The sequence below is a fragment of the Argiope bruennichi genome, chromosome 11, assembly GCF_947563725.1.
Source record: "Argiope bruennichi chromosome 11, qqArgBrue1.1, whole genome shotgun sequence".
In the NCBI taxonomy this organism is placed as follows: domain Eukaryota; kingdom Metazoa; phylum Arthropoda; class Arachnida; order Araneae; family Araneidae; genus Argiope; species Argiope bruennichi.
This window is the reverse complement of record NC_079161.1, coordinates 18,064,441-18,087,573: the sequence shown is the minus strand read 5'-3', so window position 1 is coordinate 18,087,573 and position 23,133 is coordinate 18,064,441. Positions and strand designations below refer to the sequence as shown.

General features: G+C 34.2%; 1 protein-coding gene across 5 annotated transcripts in view; it reads right to left on the bottom strand.

Moving 5' to 3' along the window:
• Positions 1-23,133, bottom strand: part of LOC129957204 (RIMS-binding protein 2-like) — a 388,720-nt gene that overhangs the window by 8,502 nt on the left and 357,085 nt on the right. For 4 of the 5 annotated variants that reach the window (XM_056069422.1, XM_056069421.1, XM_056069423.1 and 1 more), the window contains 6 exons: positions 21,780-21,974; positions 18,679-18,768; positions 15,613-16,207; positions 7,048-7,418; positions 3,200-3,359; positions 303-403 (listed from right to left, as the gene is read on the bottom strand). In XM_056069422.1, coding sequence (XP_055925397.1) covers positions 303-403; positions 3,200-3,359; positions 7,048-7,418; positions 15,613-16,207; positions 18,679-18,768; positions 21,780-21,974 — 1,512 coding nt within the window. The remainder of the gene's footprint in view (positions 1-302; positions 404-3,199; positions 3,360-7,047; positions 7,419-15,612; positions 16,208-18,678; positions 18,769-21,779; positions 21,975-23,133) is intronic. The other variant, XM_056069425.1, reaches the window with a different exon arrangement.

Here is a 23,133-nt window from a genome sequence, read left to right as displayed (position 1 = left end):
TTTTTAACAGTGAATATATTATATTATTTTAAAAATATTCCCTTTTAAAACTGTGAAAAATATTTTTTTTCTAAAAATTAATGTAATTGTTCCTAATTCTGCTATAAAAATTCTAAAAATCCATCGTGGACATTTTTTTTTGTGTGTGTATTGTTCCAGAAAGAAATTTCAAGTTAGGCATGGGAATTAAAAGATCTTAAAAAGATTGCAGATATGACATGAATAAACAAATAATGAAAATAAATTAAAAATTTTAATAAATATATATTTAAAAAAATAAGAATATGCATTCAAAGCTTTACCTCAGCATCTACATTAGGCGATAGCTCTTGTGGGTCATAGTCATAAAGAGCTACTAGTTTCTTAACAGGATATACTGACCATGGATCACTAGGTGCACCACCTATGTAAAATAATTTGAAAATGCACAATTAATTTTTGTGTAAGAATATTTATTAAATACTGTTTTAAAACTTAAGTTTCTATTCAATATTTTCTAAATAAGTGGTTATTTCGAAAAAAAATAAAAAAAACTTTAATTTCGAAAATTATTATCTTAAATACTTATTTACTAAAAACTACTAAATTTGTCATACAGTACAGCACATTTTATTCTCTCTATTATTTACGTAATCTAGAATCATTTGCATGTTTACAAGCTGATGTTATTTTGTAAAAAAATAAACATATGAACAACAAACATAACAATTAAAAATTTAAAGAACTAGAAATTTATTTATTATAACAGGATAATTATCAATTTAATAATAAGATCATAAAAAAAGTCAATTATGCTAAGTTTCCACTTCTGTCTTTTCTTCTTTCAAAATGTATTAGTTAAAAATGATAAAACTTTAGATTAAATTGCTGTTTGAGATTGCAGGATTCTAATTTCCAATATATTGAAACAGACTAAAATATACGATTATTTTTATAATGAATACCTTCAAGAGTGTAATAAATGCTACAGCAGTCTTTTTTTTTTTTTTTTTTTTGTATTTTGCTTTCTTAGTAGATCGGCATTCTAGACAATACACCAATGTTTCTAGTGATTCATTGGAATTACTTGTGGAACATTAATGTGTGTAATACTTTGGCAGACTATGTATATCATTTTTTTCTTTTCTGTCTAAGTTTGATTGATGACAAGATAAATAATTAATAAAGAAGAAAACAATATTAGAGATCTTTTCTTCTAATGACTTGAATAGGAAAAGAAAATCCACTTTTCCCCTGACCCCCTTCCAAAAAATCATTTTTTTTTTTTTTTATGCCAAAATTCCAATTTCTATTGGGAATTTTTTCCATTCATAACTTTAAGTTGACAATGGACAAATTTGCAAATTATCATAAAAGTATTTATTATTTAAAGCCAGATTAAACTCTAAAAGGGCTCTTAAGCAATGAAATTCCCACCATTTTCCTTCATAGCTTCAGGAATCATATATTATTTTAATTAAATCCCAACCTAATTTTTTTTAAGCAACAGTTATCCTTATAAGCTAAAATAACAAGACATTTAATAGTGGTTGCTTTTCAAGTTAGTTTTTGAATAATGAGTGAAAAAAAATCAAAAGTAATTGTAAACAAAAATGCAAAACTATATAAATTAAATCTAAATAACTATATGTCAGTCAACCAAATATAAAAAGAAAAACCTGCAGAAGTGCAAGGACCCCCCCAAAACTTCCTCTCATACACTATAATAAATGTATTAACACCTTGAGTACAATAAATAAAATATTAAACCTTGATGTGAAGGAGCATTTTTGCATAATTTAATCCCTGACTTAAGATTAATAGTATTTGAAAATCAATTTAATGTTTTAGACGTGTTTTTCTTAACAGAAAAATTCATTGGTGTGAAATAGCTACATGGTGTACAACATATACAATAATTACAAAAATGGCATTGATGTACTTTATAATGGCAAAAAATGGCAAGGTACAAAATATTAAACTTTGGCAATCCCTGGCAAAGAAGAAACAAAGATTCCTAGAAACAAAAATTTGATGCAGAACTTCAATTGTTTCTAAAAGTACTGGTCGACATACGGTCAACCCTTTGTTAGATTTCGCTTGTGGAGGTAACTTCATAAGCCAGATAACAACCTCCTGAGAGGAGTGTACACTTTTGTCTAGTGGCTTGATTACTCGGCTATGAACCCTAATGTTGCGAGTTCGAACTTCAAACTCGCACATTGGTGACCCTGGTTCTGAACAAACGCATCCTTCGTTCAGCTGTCGTGGCTCCATCTACCGGTAGCAACCACTCACACACGCTCGCCGTCGCTTGCCATAACGCTTGGCGCGATAACAACGTTCGTCGCTCGCCATAACGCCTGGCGCAATAATCACGTTCGTTGCTCGTCATAACTGGAGCGATAAGCTCCACAGACTCACTGGTAGGGGAGTATTGTGGTGGTAACTTCATAAGCCAGATAACAACCTGCGGAAAGGAGTGTACACTTTTGTCTAGTGGCTTTGTTACTCGGCTATGAACCCTAACGTTGCAAGTTCGAACCTCTAACTTGCACACGCTAAAAATTCGACAAGTGTATATATTACAGATGTTATATAAGTGTACCGAATTTTATCCATCCAACTATGTTCGTTTTCGTAATTAATGTGTTAACTTATATTCGGATAGACGGACTTCCAATGCACGGATTTTGCTCAAAATTTGATAAAAATATATAGATTTTATCTGAAGATCATGTACTGTATTTCATCCATTCAGCTCAAAGCGTTTTTGAATTATCTTTGTTACAGATAGGCTTAAAAATGTGTTTTTGGAACTCATGAAGGTCTCTAAAGCGTGAAGACGCGGTTTGACGATTGAAACATTTTCTCTATACTTTGTACACGAGAAAGTAAAAATGACCCCCTCTGATCTGCCACAAAATTTGAAAACTTAAAAAAATCTTAAGAATAATATCTAAAATTTAAGTGATAATTCATTTTAATTTGAATAAGCTCGAATACAGGATCTGATAAATCAAACGAAAGCACAAAGTAACCCTGAAATTTTAAAAAAATCTTTTGCCCCCCCCCCTTCCGTTCCAAAGTTACAGGTCTTTCCTTTTTTTTGCACTAAATTGCATTTTATTGTAATACAAATAACAAACATTCCAAGAGATAAAACAGCAATGCATTTTTATTACAAATTCTCATAATCCAAAGAAGTAAAAGGTATTACCAGAATGATGATGTCGGGGCGGAACACCTTCATTCATTAAATGCCGAGCTGTTTCCTCTTCATCTAAAGGAATCTCGGTAACCATTTTATAAGGAACATAACCCACACGTCCGTTGATTTCGCCATAAAAGAAGCCATCACTGTCCTTCTCTCCATAAACCTGCGACAGAAAAAAATATATATTAAAATCACCAATTAAATTAATTAAAATATTAATTAGTCTCGTAATGTTAAATTTTAAAACAACAAATAGGCTATATATATATAATAACCAAAGGGCGTGTTACCAGCAAAACTTTCTCGCATACCCTCTAATAAAAAGTGCTATTTTAGAGAACGCTTTGCATGGCATTGGCGTACAATACTTAATATTGTAATGTCTTGATCTAGACTGATCAAATAACGAAGCAGAATTTCCAGACAATTCTTTATTTTACAGCCCTATATATACAAAAGAACAATTTGTTCTAATCTTGGTTAAATAAATAGTTATTTACACCTGTAGAAGGAGATACAACAGTCTAAGTCGAAGATTTTCTTGAAACTCAGTTGGTTCTCGGACTCCGAACTCGTGGGGTAGTCCAACAGTCCGCCTGCAATTCGTTTCTTCTCTCTTCTAAAAAAAATCTCCGCACTTTATTTCGGCGACAATCTCCGCCTCTTAATTTACATTGGTCATTTGAGCTCTCTTTCGGCCAATCGGGATTCAGTAATATGCTCTCTCAGCGGCGCCAGTCGGTCATGGGAAGGTCCTTTGTGTGACGCACCTTTCACGACTGACTATTCTGGAACACGGAGTTATCGTAGTCCTTTCACAATGTGAACCATTTAGCATCCAGATGTTTGGATACCCCTTTCTCTTTGAAGGTACTATCAATACCTCTTGGACGAGGAATTCCACATGTGGTCTTCACTGTAGTCGCTAATGAACAGATGCGAGACCACCCAGGTGAAAAGATCCACCATCTGGCTATTTCGAGGAGTTTAGTATTTAACAGCGACGACACAGCTGGCTGTAAATGTCTTATCAGTACTGGGAAACGGGGAATGTTACAATATTAAACTTCGGCATGAATTTAGCATTTTTATTGAATTTAGCAAGAAATTGAATCCTTGGCGAGTTATTTGGCGATTAATCCCTTACATGCGGTGAATAATATCCGAAAATTTAATTTGCATTTTATATCAATAGTTTTGTGTAATTATAAATTATGTTTTTGTGTCAAAGCTTTATTAAAATAAAAATTTGATATGTTCTCATTCATTGTGTCATTGTGTGTTTGAATGATCGCGTTTGCATGTTTCTGAAGGTACAGATAATCAATCCCTAGTTGGATGCGGCTCAAAATTTGACAGGTGTCTACAATACAAATTTTAAATCTATGCATTGAATCATATTCATCTAGTTTTCTTCATTTTGTAGCCGGATTGACCGACTTCCTCAGAACGAATTTGACAAAAATCTACAAATTTGGTGCAAGGTCCATGTACTAATTTTTATTTGTCTAGCTCAAAATGTTTTCCAGTCACAGAAAGACATAATGCCAAAAATGCGTTTTTCGAATCCAGGGAGGTCTGAAAAGTGGAGATTAGTCAAAATTTCGAATTCGAAATTTTTTGACGATTAAGATTTCTCTTTACTTATTATAGGAGAAAGGCAAAAATAGATTGCAATGTTTTAAAGTTGGAAAACCTTGTATTAGAAGAATATTTAATTATCCAGGATTATAACAGAATTCAGTGAGGATTATTGAAAAAAATAAAAATAGAGAAAAAGATTTTTACTTTCTCATGCACGAAGTACAGAAGAAATATTGTGAACGTCAAAAAATTCGAACTCGAGATTTTGTGGACTTTCCCGAGTTCCGAATTTTTTTTGGAAAATGTCAGCTTGTGTATCTATCTGTCTGTGACAGAAATAACACTAGGACGCTTTGAGCTATAAGGATGAAATTTAGCGTATGATCTTTTATACAAAATTTGTAGATTTCAAATTTTGAGCAAAATCCGTCCAGAGGAAATCTGTCCTACAATCTGTTCGAAAAGTTTAACTACAAAACAAAGAGAGCTAGATGGATAAGATTCGGCATCCCGATTTAACATCTGTATTGTATATACCTATCAAATTTTGAGCAACATCCAAAAAGAGAATGAATGTATGTCAGTTTGTACCTTCAATAGCATGTAAATGTGCTAATTCAAAAACACAATGACTGAAATATATCAAAGTTGGTATGAGATTTTTTTTTACCACAATTTCTTAGTTTTGTGTCAAATTTTGATATCAGTTGGTAGTGAATCACAAATTACTATTCCGACCCTCCAGAAGGCTCATGGAAACACTTGAATGACCGGACCACCGCGCAACAATACTGGCGCGAACTGTGGTTTAGTCCTAAGGGCCGTCACCGGCCACGGTACAACCATTCCCTAAGGAAGTACGGCCCGCCATCGATAGGAGGAGCTAGACCCCTCCCCCTTTTTGTGTACTCACACGGATGGCGAGAATCAACCAGCATGCCGGAATTTTCTCATCCTCAATTACGAGGTGCCACCCCCCTCATGGGACTCAATCGTTAAGGGGAAAAAGCGTCTAAAACACAAATTCGGTTTTCGGATACTATTAATCGCATGCAAGGATTAATCGCCAAACATTTCGCCAAGGATCACGTAGATAGATTCAGTAAAAAGCCCTAGAATCGCATACCAGGAATTAATCGCCAAAACACTCGCCAAGAATCACGTAGATAGATTCAGTAAAAATGCTAAATGCGGGCCAAAGATTAGTATTTCGTATTAAAGAGTATGCAAGAGTAATTTTAGGTAGATCCTTCTAGAGATGCATAATCCACGATTTTTTGAATAACAAATAATTTTGCTATTGTTATTTTTAAATATTTGTTCCAAATATCTGTTATTTCAATCATATTATTAATTTAAAATTATTATTTAATATTAAATATAAAATTTATTAATTGTAATTAATACTTAATTTACTAATTTATGTAACGTGTGATTGAATTCATTTGTCTATTTCAGCTTACTTCTTAAATTGGATTTTTTTTCAAAACTGTTTATTTAATTTCTGCATTGGAGTAAACCATTTTCTGAAAAATTTGAATTAAATATAAATGTCATTTCTTTAAATTGTTTACTTTAGTTCTATATTCTAGCAATAGATGGCGCCAGCAGTAAATGGAATATATGCAAAGTAAAATCACAAGCAATTAAGAACGATTTGTATGGAACAGTGCATCAACACATACGAATACCAGTAAGACCGGTTACTCTCATGAAGTGGAGCGGCGACTTCACACTTTCCAGTGAAGTCACTGCTCCGATAAATTTCAGTGATATGCAATTCAATGATACGATACGATAATTCCAATAACCGGTCCGTTCACTTTTCAACCCATTCACAGATTTCTCCTTTTCTGTTATGTTCGAGAGCTTCCATTTGACAGATCGTATCGATTGTTACTTTCCAGTCAAGTCACCGCTCCGGTAAATTTCAGTGATATCGTATTGATTGTTGCTTTCTATCGTGATCCAAAACCTGTAATCGAAATATCACCAGTAAGATCGTATCAAGGATTTGTATCACACCCCTCTTTGAAAAGTACTGATCACTGGTATATGTGACTTTTTGATATTGGTTACGTAATAACCGCTCGTAAAATATTCGTCATCCCTAGACCCTTCCCGCTGGTTTTTAATCTTCATTGTTATCAGTAAATCTCTTTCGTGTTTATAAATGAAAACCTGTACCTTTCATAATATGGTGAGCCATGGTCGTCCTGATGACACTTTCTAAAAATTACATTATTCGGCACATCTACACTGCTTACCTTGATGATTTGTCCTTCTTGGAATGCCAACTCCTCATGTGCTGTGGCAGGGTTAGGCGACATGGTGAGAGGATCGTAATCATACACAGCCATGAACATTCGTGTCTTTTCACTTCTGCCCCCTGATCTACTGCGGTATTCAGTGCCACTATGGTAGTTGTCCCTGGATGTCCTGGAATGTCCTCTGTGTCCGTAGTAACTATTCTCTTCACCCCTTGGAAATCGATTGACCGGAGTGGTAGCTTCATGAGGACGACTGTGATCACCAGGATAGTACTGGGAGGGGCTTTTATGGGAATCTGGATACTGACCACGTCGACCACTGCGCATGTATTCATCATGGGAACCCAATTCACTGTCTCTTGTGATTTCTAAATAAATTTGGAACAATTTTAAATCATTAAAATATTAATATTTGATCATTGTGTTTTGTAAATCTAAATGATACATTTAAAATGTTCGTCCTTTAAAAACAATAATGCTGGACAACTGAATGAAGTTTTGTTCTTTAATATGTGGCCATCCATAAGAGCATTCAAAATGCCTACCTTTCACAACCTCTGAATTATAACAGTAGTTAAAAAAAATTTTTTTTTAACTCTAACATTTCTCTCATTCAAGTTGTGTAAAATGAACTCAGGCTCTTATACTTAAAATCAGTCTATTGCGTCATATCATAGAACTAACAATTAAGAAAAAACGAATAAAAAATCATATTCAAAAAGAATGACTTCAATAATCTCGGACATTTTACATCTATACTACTATTATAAATGTGAAAGTTTGAATGGATATTTGTTAGTCAATCACGCCAGAACGGCTGAACAGAATTGGATGAAATTTAGCTGAGAGATAGATTATAGTCTGGAATAGAACATAGGCTACTATTTATTCCGTTTAATTGAGTGGTTAATTGTTTATTAATTAAAAACTAACTTCCCCGCCAAAAATCGCCAAATGAGTAAAGCTTCAGGGGTTTTTCCCCCTCACGCCAATGATATTAGGCTTCACATGATTTTGACTATTATTTCAAACGATTTTGTTCATTTTCCAAGTGTTCGATACATTTAAAATTAAACATTGCTAATTAAACGATCTTTCGAATTTATTCTGAAGTACTTTTGAATTAAAATAAAACAGAATAAAGAAAATTAAAAATTTATAATCTATATTGCGTTACCCCAACTGGCGTACAAAATTCATACATTTGTGTCGCCCCAATTGGCGTTGAAAATTCACACATGCGCAGGCGTAACAAAAGACAAAGCCATTGATGCTATAAATTCCAATTTATTTCCAAGCGATGAAGTCGCAGGTAAAAGCTAGTATTCCAATAATTTTCAATTAAAAAAAATATTTGAATTGTTTCAGTACTTTTTTAGACAGGAAGATTATTTAATTTAGTTCTAATGCTTTCTTTGTGAGGAACATTTCATAAAGGTAAAGAAATTATCTTTAATCTTTAATATTCATATGCAACATATAAATGTATCTCATAACTTTTTGAAAAATTCTCTTTACATTTAAATCATAAATCATCCGTTGTCTTTGATAATCAACTGGTTCACCGGAAATTTAGGTTATATTTAATTTCAGTTAAATCGTTTAGATATAACTTCAAATCCATAATTACAAATTATCTGATAAATTATCAAACATTTAAACCGCATTATTTTAATTGTTTGACGTAAGCTCTGTTTGTTTTGTACATGAACATCTGTAATGGAGCCCAGACCCATTACATCATACCGGGTGTTACAAAAATGACCGGTATATTTCAAAAATCAATAAAAACTAAACGGGCAGCGATAAAAATACACCGTTTGTTGCAATATGCTTGGGAGAACAGTAAATTTTCAGGCAGACAAAATTGCAAAATTAGTTACAATTTTCAACAACAGATAGCGTTGCAGCCTGGAAAAAAAAAATCTAAACTACGATATTTTCCAAATATTCACCATGCGCAGCAATAACATGGCTTAGTCTCAGAATGAAATGAGCAGAAACCCGTGTAAACGTCTCAGGTGGGATGGCTTCACATGCAGAACAGACGTATTGCTTCAGTTGTTCAATTGTTTCTGGATTGTGGCGGTTCACCTGATCTTTCAAGTGTCCCCACAGAAAGAAGTCGCAGGGGTTCATGTCTGGCGATTTCAAAATTTTTCAAACAGATCCTTTATTGTATCGCTTTTTGGCTCTTTGGTTACATTAAACTTTCGTTGAAAACTTCGTCTTGTTGCAACAACACTGTGTTCTACGCGGTGGAATTCCAACACCAGAAAAATCCTTTGTTCTAAGGAATAAACCATTTTTTCACAACAAACTTGCAATCTGTGAACAGCACACGCTTAAAGCAGAAAGACGACTTACAGAATGGCGAACTCAGACTGCGTTTTCTTCTATATCTTTCATATCGCCTGCAGCGCCATCTGTTGTTGTAAATTGTAACTAATTTCGCAAGTTTGTCTGCCTGAAAATTGACTGTTGTCCCAAGCATATTGCAACAAACGGTGTATTTCTACCGCTGCCCGTTTAGTTTTTATTGATTTTTGAAATATACCGGTCATTTTTGAAACACCCGGTAGGATTATTACAAATGCAAGTGTAAATTTCATCTGGCGTCAATCTTTCGTGATATTATGGCAAATTCACTTTTTATTCGTTTCATATACTATACAGATATTAAACAGAATCACTTTGCCACAGCTTTCAACAACGAAAAAACATGATTATATATTTGCTGAAACAATGAAAACAGTTTGAATTTCGGAGAAAAAATGTAAATTGTTGAAAATGAAGCGAAAAAATATTTATAACTGTTAAATAAAATCAGTAAAAATTGCATGGCAATTAAACTGGTATTATTAAAAACATAATTTTTTAAAAATTTTGCAACAGAGTATAAATAGAAAAAAATATTTTAAACATAACTAGTTTTGAGGAATACTATTTTCGGAAGCTATAGTGAAGAAACGCTGAAATTCTGCTTAATTTTTAATCCATTAAAATTCAATTTAAAAAAACCCCTCTCTCCAAGGTGTGTATGTGCCAAATTTGGTAGTTGCAGGTCAAATGCTCTGGCTTACAGAAAGCCAAAGCCAACACACACACACACACACACACACACACACACACACACACTTGGAGTATAGGAATGTGCATTTTGTAGCGATTTTTTAAAAATTTTAATTAGAAATTAAGCAAGATTATGATCTTTTTCAGCGATAATATATAAAAATATTATTGAATAATATTGATTCTTTCATCAATTTTAAAACTAATCGCCTTCTTAATGGTATCAATATAATTGTTGTTTTTTTTTCTTAAATTTCAACATTTTTTTAAATAATTTTTAACAATAGTTTCGTTGTTGAAGGAAATTCAAACAGTTTACATTATTTCACCCAATATTTAATCATATGGTTTTCTTCCATTATTAAAATTTAAGGTTGAACGATTCTGGCAATGATCTATGCATTTTTACATGAGGAATCAATAAATGAAATGATATTTCTACATACACAATATACAGACACATACACAACATAGCAATATAATACATACGATACATAATAATATACAGGGTGGTCAAAAAAAGCTTCCCCTATATATGAAACCCTAGCGGCCTATCCGCTCGACCAATCGAACCAAAATTTCAGACATGGTTGTTTGAAGGTATGCGCTGGAGATTGTGATGATTCTAAACAACGCAGAACTCACGGTTACGGTTACAGTGAGAGAATTTTGAAATTTTCGAATGGCAACACCCACTTTTTCCTTGCTCAAATGGATCAGCGCATTGAAAAACCACAAATGGCGTTGGAACGATTAGCGTGTGACAAAAATTGCCACCGTAAAGCATTTGAAAAGAAGAGCATTATAAAGAACTAATGACAACACAGAGAGGAAAGAGAAAAAAAGTTTTTATTGGAATGGAAAGTTATAATTACAGGTTTTCAACGTGTTCGCCTTCGCAGGCGACAACGCATTGCATTCGGGAGATTGTGGACAACAATGCCAAACGTAACATGAAAGGAGGAATCTGCATAACTTCATGTGTTATGGCATCTTGCAATTCTGACACATCTCGTGGACCAGGCGTGTACAGCTTAGATTTCAGATAACTCCAGAACCAGAAATCCATAGGAATGAGTCGGGGGATCGCGGTGGCCACGAAGCTGCAAAGTTACTAGAGATGACTCTATCAGTAAAGTGTTGTTGCAGCACTGGTCGAACACATTGCACGACGTGTGGAGGAGCCCCATCTAGCATCCATACAATGTCCCTAATGACATTTCGTTGCTGCAATTCAGGAATAACGGAATTCTGCAACTGTGTCAGAATTGCAAGATGCGATAACACGTGAAGTTATGCAGATTCCTCCTTTCATGTTACGTTCGGCATTGTCGTCCACAATCTCCCGAATGCAATGCGTTGTCGCCTGCGAAGGCGAACACGTTGAAAACCTGTAATTATAACTTTCCATTCCAATAAAAACTTTTTTTCTCTTTCCTCTCTGTGTTGTCATTAGTCCTTCATAATGCTCTTCTTTTCAAATGCTTTACGGTGGCAATTTTCGTCACACGCTAATCGTTCCAACGCCATTTGTGGTTTTTCAATGCGCTGATCAATTTGAGCAAGAAAAAAGTGGGTGTTGCCATTCGAAAAATTTCAAAATTCTCTCACTGTAACCGTAGCCGTAACCGTGAGTTCTGCGTTGTTTAGAATCATCACAATCTCCAGCGCATACCTTCAAACAATCATGTCTGAAATTTTGGTTCGATTGGTTCAGCGGATAGGCCGCTAGGGTTTCATATATAGGGCAAGTTTTTTTTGACCACCCTGTATATAGTATAATAATATGTATAGTACATAATATTTATAATTCAATATATACACTTTAATGTCTGTCACATTTTGAGGTTTAAAAATATTTTTTGAAGGGTGTGACAAAACTCAAATAATGTATAAGAGATTCATTGAAATTGATAACAATCATTATTCCCAGCACAGCAGCAAGAAAACAAAAAGGGAAAATGTACTACAATTTTTTCTATAAACAATAACTTATCTTTATCTTAATAACTAGATCATAAAAAATATAGACAAACATAGATGGTTAATACAAAGCTGGAAATGTTTCCTTCATATAAATGTTTAAGAAAAATCATAACTCCCCCTCAAAAAAAAAAAAAAAAAAAGAAACAAAAAAGAAACATTGTAGTTACATGTATGATCTACTTTCTCAGATATGCAAAGCGATTATATATATATATATATATATATATATATATATTATATATTGTTACGAAATTTCCCGGGTTCGTTTGGATAGTGGGATTTATATGGTGTGGAGAACGCTCAATCAGCAGGCGGCAGTAGAAAATAAAACAACGACGTTTATTTACACGAGGACATACAGAACAGCACAAAGACGACAACTATATACAGTACAGAAGACGATTATCTTCAGCCGAGACGTGCAGCATACAACAAGACTCTCTACTGCAGACAGTTACGCACAGCTTAGTTCAGCACTAGCTTGACTCCGTCGCTGCTCCGCTAATCTCTGGAAGGCCAGTTCTTTACCATCGATTCCAACTACGACTACTCTCTTCGACTACGACTATTCACCACCACTCCCCAGCAGCTGCAGCTCCTTTTATAGGTCTCAGTAGGCGGGGCTAGAAACCTCTCAGGTGTATCTCGGCTCCTACTGGACGGATCGGTTAAATTCTCGATGTTTTGCGTATAATCTATTTTGGCGCCAAAGTCGGCAAATTCGTCGCCAAACTCCGGGACCTCCAATGGAACCAACTATGCTGGGAAGCCGCATCACAGGTTCATAACAATATTATTATATATATATATAGAACATTTCAGAGCTCATTCTCCTACCACACTGATGTTTCAAAATGTGATCAATATAACATTGATCACTGCAATCAATAATTCAACCGAATATAACCCTTTACAATCGGAAAAGTAATTCAATGAATAATTACTCACCTAATATAAGAATAAGCATATATTATTGTTTAATGTTGAATTTCCAAGAAATATTCTTCATCTTCTTACCACTCTGTCCATATTTTTAGCAATTAAAATTTTAAAATATATATAAAAAAATCGTCAAAGTGATACACCGTTTTGTATGGTGTTTGAGAGGAGACATGCGAGTGTAAAGAGGTATACGTACATAGTTTAGAAAGTAAGTTCTGTTTTTCTTTTTTCGCTACAGAATAACTGCGTTCGTTATTATAGATGCATAATCCACGATTTTTTGAATAACAAATCATTTTGCTATTGTTATTTTCAAATATTTGTTCCAAATATCTGTTATTTCAATCATATTATTAATTAAAAATTATTATTTAATATTAAATATAAAATTTATTAATTGTAATTAATACTTAATTTACTAATTTAAGTAACATGTGATGGAATTCATTTATCTATTTCAGCTTACTTCTTAAATTTGATTTTTTTCAAAACTATTTATTTAATTTCTGTATTGGAGTAAACCATTTTCTGAAATATTTGAATTAAATATATATGTCATTTCTTTAAATTGTTTACTTTAGTTCTATATTCTACCAATAGATAGCGCCAGCAGTATGTGGAATATATGCAAAGTAAAATCACAAGCAATTAAGAACGATTTGTATGGAACAGTGCATCAACACATACGAATACCAGTAAGACCGGTTACTCTCATGAAGTGGAGCGGCGACTTCACACTTTCCAGTGAAGTCACCGCTCCGATAAATTTCAGTGATATGCAATTCAATGATACGATACGATAATTCCAATAACCGGTCCGTTCACTTTTCAACCCATTCACAGATTTCTCCTTTTCTGTTATGTTCGAGAGCTTCCATTTGACAGATCGTATCGATTGTTACTTTCCAGTCAAGTCACCGCTCCGGTAAATTTCAGTGATATCGTATCGATTGTTACTTTCTATCGTGATCCAAAACGTGTAATCGAAATATCAAAAGTGAGATCGTATCAAGGATTTGAATCACACCCCTCTTTGAAAAGTACTGATCACTTGTATTTGTGACTTTTTGATATTGGTTACGTCATAAGCGCTCTTAAAATATTCGTCATCCCTACTAGATACGGTAGATCATCCAATTTCTCAATGTGTGGAACTCCAAAACTTGAGAAATTCACCGACAAATTTGTGAAATTTAGGGACCGAGGGCAGTCAGCGGTTCCATGGTCAGAAGATATGAGCGGCACTTAAGTGAAGGGCGTGTGCAGTGTTTTGCGATCGACGTGGCGTTTTGATGGCACATGGACAAATAGCAAGATGAACAAACAAATTTATTGAGAGATGCTTAGAAAACTACATCGCACCGTGGCATGCATAATGACGGAATTTTGCTCATCCATGACAATGCAAAGACCGCCTAGTGAGGATGGCATGCAATAATGTCTTACGGAGTAGTAACAGGAAGTTAATGATTACTCCCCTTATAACCCGGATCTCGCACCAAGTGACCTTTATTCTGACAAGCTTCTGAACTCCTTTCTTAGTGGCAAGCCGTTTCGGAACGACGACAAAGTCAAATACGTTGTTATCCAATGGTTGCAAACGCAGGCGGCATCATTCTGTGGTGGTAACATTATAAGCCAGTTAACAACTTCCGGAGAAGAGTGTACACTTTTGTCTAGTGGCTTTGTTACTCAGCTATGAACCCTAACGTTGCGAGCTGGAACCTCAACCTGCACATTAAAGGCAGCTTTGAAAGTCTACAACACAGATCAGTGGTCTGCAGCACTGCCCACCTTGTTACTCGGATTCCGGTCTGTCTTCAAAGAGGATCTACAAGCGACGACAGCTGAGCTGGTATATGGCAAGTCTCTGCGACTACCGGGAGAATTTTTCGATCCAACACCCGGAGAAGAGTGTACACTTTTGTCTAGTGGCTTTGTTACTCAGCTATGAACCCTAACGTTGCGAGTTCGAACCTCAACCTGCACATTGGTGACCCTGGTTCTGAACAACCGCATCCTTCATTCAGCTGTCGTGGCTCCATCTACCGGCAGCAACCACTCACACACGCTCGCTGTCGCCCGCCAAAACACTTGGCGCGATAACAACATTCGTCGCTCGCCATAACTGGCGCGATAAACTCTACCGACTCACTGGTGGGGGACTATTGTGCAGGTAACATTATAAGCCAGTTAACAACTTCCGGAGAAGAGTGTATACTTTTGTCTAGTGGCTTTGTTACTCAGCTATGAACCTTAACGTTGCGAGTTCGAACCTCAACCTGCACAATTCTTTGACGAAAGATCCAAACATTCGTGCACCGCTACGATGCATACCTAAACAATGGAGGCATTTATGTCGAAAAAAAGATAGTCTGATCAGTGTAATTCATTTTTTAAGAAAGATTTGTTCCAAATTATTGTGTCCTATTGTTGTATTGCAAAACATAACTTGCTTTCTGAATTACCCTCATATAACCAATGACCCCGTCAAATCAACTGGTCGCTAAAGGCGACTGAATACATTCAAATTTAATAATAACACAGATCATGTGAACTTACCTATAGCAGGAATAACATGCTGTGATTGCGGGTAGATTTCTTTATCACTAAGATTCTCTTCTGGCTCAATGATAACTTGTCCAGCAGAGTTCCTCCTCTCTACTTCTAAATTGTTAAGCCGCCTTTGATCCGAAGACGCCCTGCTGTTGTACGAGCGTCCTCTTGAGTCTCTATGTACACTAGTAGGAGAAGAACGTCCATGATGCCGTTCATGAGAACGTGAATCTGAATGAGATTGGGAATGCTTTGTGCGTGGAAGATCCGAGTCCCTGCCGTCACGTGGCCCGTAACGATCTCTTCTGTCATCTATTCTACCGTCTCTTTTGTCATCCCTTCTTGATCTGTCATCAATTCGATCATCATACCTGTCATCTCTGTAATCCCTTCTGTCATCTCTCCGATCATCGATTCGATCGCGTCTGTCGTCCCTTCGATCGTCTCTCCTGTCGTCATACCTTTTGTCTCTCCTGTCGTGCCTGTCATCTCTATGGTCCGACCTGTCTCCTCTGCGATCGCGGTCGTATTCCCTAGGGGACCGACTGTCTCTAGGCGATTTGCTCTCTCGAGAGTGCGACTGGCCTTTCCTGTCTTTCCGCTGCAATGAAACAAAACAAATTCATCTCAGTAATCATCATTTAGTGATCATGGATATATTTGCAGCATTAAAGTGCTATAAAACTAACAAAAATGTAACAACTATATTTACACAATAGCTTAATTGGTACAAAATCAGTTATCTAAAATCTTAATTTCTGTAGGACAGACTTTTAGAAGATTTTTCATCTATACTAGTTTGAAATTAGTGGAACTATTCTCCTTTCCACTTTTCCATGTACTTAGACCACAGGCAATTTCTTTTTATTCTCTTTATACTCTCCTCTGAGCCCCCTGAACGCATGGTTTGTATGGTGTGGAGAAAAAGAAGCATCCCTCAAAAGTTATGGCTAACGTTTTCCCTTTTTTCTTCACATGGTAATTGGCTTCCGACCACATGTAAAGTCACCCGTTTCTCTCACACATAGTTAAGCGCATACGGACCGCCAGATGTGGATCCTTTTCACTAAGAGAGTCACTGGTCATTTGTAGCTATCCAGGTGGGGGAACACAGATGTGGGTCCCTTTGTTTCAAATAGATCCATCATGTCTTCAAGGGAGAAGAACGTCAAAACATCTAGATGCTATGTTTTTTTCCCTTGTGAAGAGACTCCTCAATTCATCAAGAAACGATCAATCACTAGCAACCGTTGTCATTAAGTGTCAAACCCAGGTGCACTTCAGCCTATGTTAGCTGCGAATTGATTATAATTAACATGTCCTCAAGAAGTGTAGGTCACAAAGATGGACCCTTAACAAACATCCTCTCGACCGAATTGAGACCACTGAGGAAGTATTACTTCGACTTGTGCCAACAATTATGCAGCATTATTCATTTTGTGCCTCTTAATATAATAATAATAAAAAAAACTGAGTATTGATTTGGAAGTCTTTCTACCGATTTGATGCAAAATTTGTCGCTGATCTACAATTTTGGTCACAAGACTGCATATTAAATTTTATAAATCTATGCACGCACTTTAATATAAGATATCTCCATGATGTTATATATTATGAATGCTGGCATTGTTATGATATGTTTTGTGTCATCGCGTCCACGTACATGCAAATATGCACACTAAAAAATTCTGTTTCCCTTTCATAAACTTGACAAAATTTAATAGAAATATATAATTCAATTGATAAATTTGTATACAAAATTTCATCCATACAGCATTTTGTGCTTTTGAATTCTCACGTTATCATGCAAATGGTCACATCTCCCTTCAATGGATTTTATTAAAATTGATACAAAATTACAAACTTGATGTTAATACTGCATAAAAAATCTCACTACACTAGCTCAATGTGTTCTTGAATTATTGTGTCCAGACAGACAGATAGAATTCCAAAATTGTGCTTTTTTCTGACTTAAAGAGATCTGAAGTATTCAGATTTATCAAAATCTGGAGATCGATTTTTTTTTTTTCTCTTTTAATAGCAGCATAGAGCAGAAAACAAAATACTTAATGATGATATGCACCCAGTGAGTTTACCCTAAAATGTTAAAAGAATAATAATAAAAAAAAACTAGTTCGTCTTTATATACCCATTTTAATGCTTTTTTTTCATAACTAAGACAGTCCGGATTAGTTCAGCTTATTAGTTATAGAATTTCTCATTTTATTTAGAAAAATGTAAAATCGTGAAAAATACTTATAAATGAAACAAGCATCTTATATAAAAGAATTCTTTCCCTAATACTTGACGTTTTTACTGATACAAGATTACCAATTCTTGTTAATGTCAGGTAGCTTAGAATCTACGGAATTAAGATTACCAATTCTTCTTTATGTCAGGTAGCCTAGAATTTACTAAATTAGGATTACCAATTATTCTTTACGTCAGGTAGCCTAGAATTTACTGAATTAGGATTACCAATTATTCTTTACGTCAGGTAGCCTAGAATTTACTGAATTAGGATCACCAATTATTCTTTACGTCAGATAGCCTAGAATCTACTGAATTAAGATTACCAATTATTCTTTACGTCAGATAACCTAGAATCTACTGAATTAAGATTACCAATTATTCTGTGCATCAGATAGCCTAGAATGTACTGAATTAAGATCACCAATTCTTCTTTACGTCAGATAGCCTAGAATGTACTGAATTAAGATCACCAATTCTTCTTTACGTCAGATAGCCTAGAATGTACTGCATTAAGATCACCAATTCTTCTTTACGTCAGATAACCTAGAATCTACTGAATTAAGATTACCAATTATTCTTTACGTCAGACAGCCTAGAATCTACTGAATTAAGATTACCAATTTGTCTCTACGCCAGATAGCCTGGAATCTACTGAATTAATACCAGTAGTTTAGGAATTAAGATTACCAATTCTTTTTTATGTTAGATAGCTTAGAATATACTGGATGAGGACATCTGACTAAGTGATATTTAGCGGTAAAATTCTATTCTTTAGTTACCAAAAGAGCTTATATAAAAAAGTACTTGATAAAATCTCACATCTGAATGCATATCTTCTTCTGGTTCTTCAGCAATGTCCGACAACTCCGATCTAATTCCTTCTTCAACTAAGTCCTCAACTCTTGCACCCTGAAAAAGAGAAAAAGCACATTTGTAAAATATCAAATTATGATAAAATCAAAGGAACAGATGTACAACATCCATAAGCAATGGAGCTCGCAGATCATTTGGGAGGCAGAGATAAATATTGATGCAGATTGGGTTAAACATATATTCAACTTTAGAAAGAAAAACATATAGAGGTGAACAGAGGGAAACATCCATAACAATCAAAGGCCAAAAAGTTTTAAAAATTATTCTTAATGAATTATACTATAATAACGCAACTAGAAAATTATCAGGTGCAAAATTATTGATAAATCTAAATATGATCAACAGATAAAAATTACAAAATACTAGTAGTTTTTGAAATTTAAAATGAACATATGATTTTCAAAAAAGGCAAAACTTAATTATTCACTTTGAAGAAGTTCTTGAAAATAAATTACTAATTTTTGAAATGAAATCCTTTTTTTAGTTAAAAAAAAAAAACATAACAGAAAACAGGATTTCGAACAATTTTGGCTCATAAGCATCCAAAATATTTAAATTTCTATCATTATTAAATATTGAAGACTTCACAAAGTAATCAAAGATCAGAGTAAATTATGTAATACAGAATTTTAAAAAAACAACAAAAATCAAGCAAACACTGAAACAAAATGCACACAGAAAAAATCATGCACATACAATTTCAGTTTTTATTTTTGAGAACCAAAATTTTAAAAGGTACCATTCTGTTCTCAATATCACACAAAAAAATTAAACAGAATTGTAAAATATTATAAAACATTCACTACAGTATGTAACAGCATGCATTTATTCTGGGAATAACTACACTGAAGGAATGCAAAAGGCAATTAACAGAAAGATTGAAATTTTAGCCGAAATACAACCAACATTGAAATCGAATAATTTTCAAAGCACAATGGCAGCACTGTGACAATATAGAATCGCATCATTCATAGTGATAATCAAAGTGAAAGATAAAATTTACCCTGAACTGCAATTTGTGACTAACATATGCATGAGATATTTTTTACTTTTTGTATAGTAGATATATATTAAAAAAATTAATATTTAAAACTTTTTGGCATTTGGATTAGTCATTCCAGAAGGATTAAAAAGAAAAAGGGGAAAAAAAAGGTAGTGGATGTAGGAAAGGACAGCCATTTTGCAGCAACATGAAGATTGACCACAGACTCTAGTGCCCATATCACACGCTCATAGGATTTCATCTCTATTTCAATTTTTATTATTTCTCAAGAAAAGGTACCAATCACAAAATATTTCTTATTTTTGTAAGATTTTTTAAAAAGGCAGTTCTCCAAATTTGGGCAAAATTACAAAACTAAACACCCCACTGAAATCAATTTAATTTACAATTTGTCATGAGGCTGGTAAGATATACAGGGTGTCCCAAAAAATGTATACACACTTTAAATAATTGTAAATTCGGGGTTTATTATAATTCGAATAATTTTCAACATGTAAAAGATTCTACAAATATCATTCTATTGTCTTGTTATCGCATGTTCTCAGACTGAAGTCCGTTCTGCTCCAGACACTGCTGACAACGCGAAGCGATGGAATAGCACACATGATGGAACAATTCCCTTGGGATATTCGTACATTCATGTCCAATGGTTGCCCTCAATTGAACAACTGTTGCAAGTTTATGGACGTCCTGAACAGTTCCATCAGCTTCAAACTTATCTCTAATTTGAGTGATGGTAACTCGTGTAGGTGGTTCTTTGTTAAACTCCCTATTAAATTGTCTTTGCACTTCTACTGCATTTTCATACTTCCAGTAGCATTTTAGAATAAATTTCCTTTCTTCAAATTTAAGTCTGTCTGCCATCACTCGGTTCAATGGGTTCAGTATGTAAAGAAAGAAGAAACAGCTTAGTTATCAGCTGCTAAAATGTGTATACATTTTTCTGGGACACCCTATGTATTTGATTTTGATAAATTATTGAAGGAAATCATAAATTTTTTTTAATATGGTTTTTTTTTTTTTTTTTTTCAAATTCAAAATATTAACTGTGTTTTTAAGTGAAAAGAATTTGAAATGATTTATTTCTATTTGCAAGTAATTACGAAAGCTTTTAGAATTTAAAATATAAACTTAAGAATGAAATGTGTGGGGGAAAAAAAAGGAATCTTAGAGAATAAAAACGTTAGATTTGTAAAAGCAACAGTTCTTTAAAATCACTTGTAAAAACCGAATTCAGAAAACAAAAATTCTATTGGATTTTGTAATGTTTTTGTTGTTATTTATGTTCAATACTATTCTCTTTCGTTAAACCATTCATTAAACTTGAGCTTTTGCTTAAGTATGACAACCATTCATTTGTTGTCATCTTTATTGGGGGCTCTCACTTGAATTTTAATGTACTTTGTGAAAGTACATTAAACAAATAACTAATACATTACTTGTTAATATATATACAGTGTGTCTGCTCTAATTGTTACCCAATAGGTAACAATGTCATTTTTAAGCAAGTATTTGCCAATATTAAAATTAAGTTTTTAGAAAATATGCTATTTTTCAACATAAATTCCGAAGTAGTATTTTCACTCAGAATTTTGTTTCGTAAACTTTTTTAAAAATACTTTTTTTAAAAATTTTCACGCTTTATAATTTGTTTTGATTTATTCAATTAAATTCATATTTTTCGGTCTTATCTAAAAGCAAGATGGCATTTTTTTTTTTTTTTTAAATATGCATTCCACATTGATATTTATTCGCCTAAAATGTCAATAATCTGGACGGACAAGAGGGTCACCAAAAAAAAAAGGGTATTTAGAATTTCTTTTCTCATCATAATTTTGTACATTAAATAAACCCCCTCAGAGTTGAATTAGATTTAACCCCTGCACCTGAATGAAGCTGGCAAGGTGAACCCTATGGCTTCCAAATAATCAGTGGCTTATTTTAATTTCCTTAAAACCGCATGGGCACAAGAGAGAGTGTGGCAAGGGTGTTAACATCGCAAGCAGCCCACAACCAACAAGACCGTCTTCTGGAAGAGTTTCACCTGTTGCCCACTAGACATTTCTGCAGCGGCGGCGGGATCGAACTCCGCCGTCCTGCGAGCCACGTGCTTCAGCAGCTCCGCCAGTTCCGTATCCGACTCTGAATCGGAGCTGCCTGTCGACCTCCTCCGCTGGGGACGGTGCTCTTTCTCGCCACCCTCCTCCGGGTTTGCGGCATCCGCCTCCGCTTGTTGGAGCTTCATGAAAAAAGGGACGGCAACAAAAACAAAATCAAGAACAAAATAGTCTACAGCTACTACTAGGTGCACAGACACACAAAACAAAAGACACGATGGGGGAGAACTATGACAACTTAGCTTGAAAATAGTGACAGGTGTGACTTGATGATCTAGAAAGTAACTGGAAATCGATGGCATTTATGAAAATATGTTATGTATTTAAATGTAGATGACAAAATGATTACTAAGAGTTTGAACATTTATTGGGCTATATATATATATATATATATATATATATATATATATATATATATATATATATATAAATTTTCTATGCAATATCTTCTTTGATGGAACGCTCACTACCTTCCTCATTGGAATATTTGTTCTTTCTAAACAAATCCTCTAAGTATCATAAGCAGATTTTCTCTTAAGTAGGCATCATTATAAGAAAGAATGTCTTAAAAGTACTTAAGGCAGTAGTTAATCTACATTGTGGAATACTATCATTCATCCTTTTAAATACTTTAAAAGTCTTTTTTAAGCACTGATCCACCTTAAGTTAAGAAAATAACACCCATCCCTTTAAGTTCTTTAAACTTCTTTAAGCTCTCATATCCCTTAAGTAAACTATCACTCATGCCTTAAGTACTTTTAAGACATTCTTTAAGCACTCATTTCCTTAAGTAAACTATCACTCATTCCATTAAACTCTTTAAATGCCTTCTTTATGCATTCATCTCTCATCTTAAGTAAACTATCATTCATTTCTTTAAATACTTTAAATGCATTCTTTAAGCAATCATCTCCCATAAATAAGCAAACTATCACGCATCCCCTTATGTACTTTAAATACCTTCTTTAAGCACTCATCTCCCTTAAGTTAAATAAACTATCACTCATCCCCTTAAGTACTTTTAACACCTTCCTTAAGCACTCACCTCCCTTAAGTTAACTATCACTTATCCCCTTAAGTACTTTTAACGCCTTCTTTAAGCACACAACTCTCATAAGTAAACTATCACTCCCTCAATCTTTAAGTTCTTTTAATGCCTTCTTTAAGCACTAATCATCCTTAAGTTTGGTAAACTGTCATTCATCCCTCTTAAGTATTTTAACCGCCTTCTTTAAGCATTCATCTCCTTTAAGTTAAATAAACTATCACTCATCCCTCTTA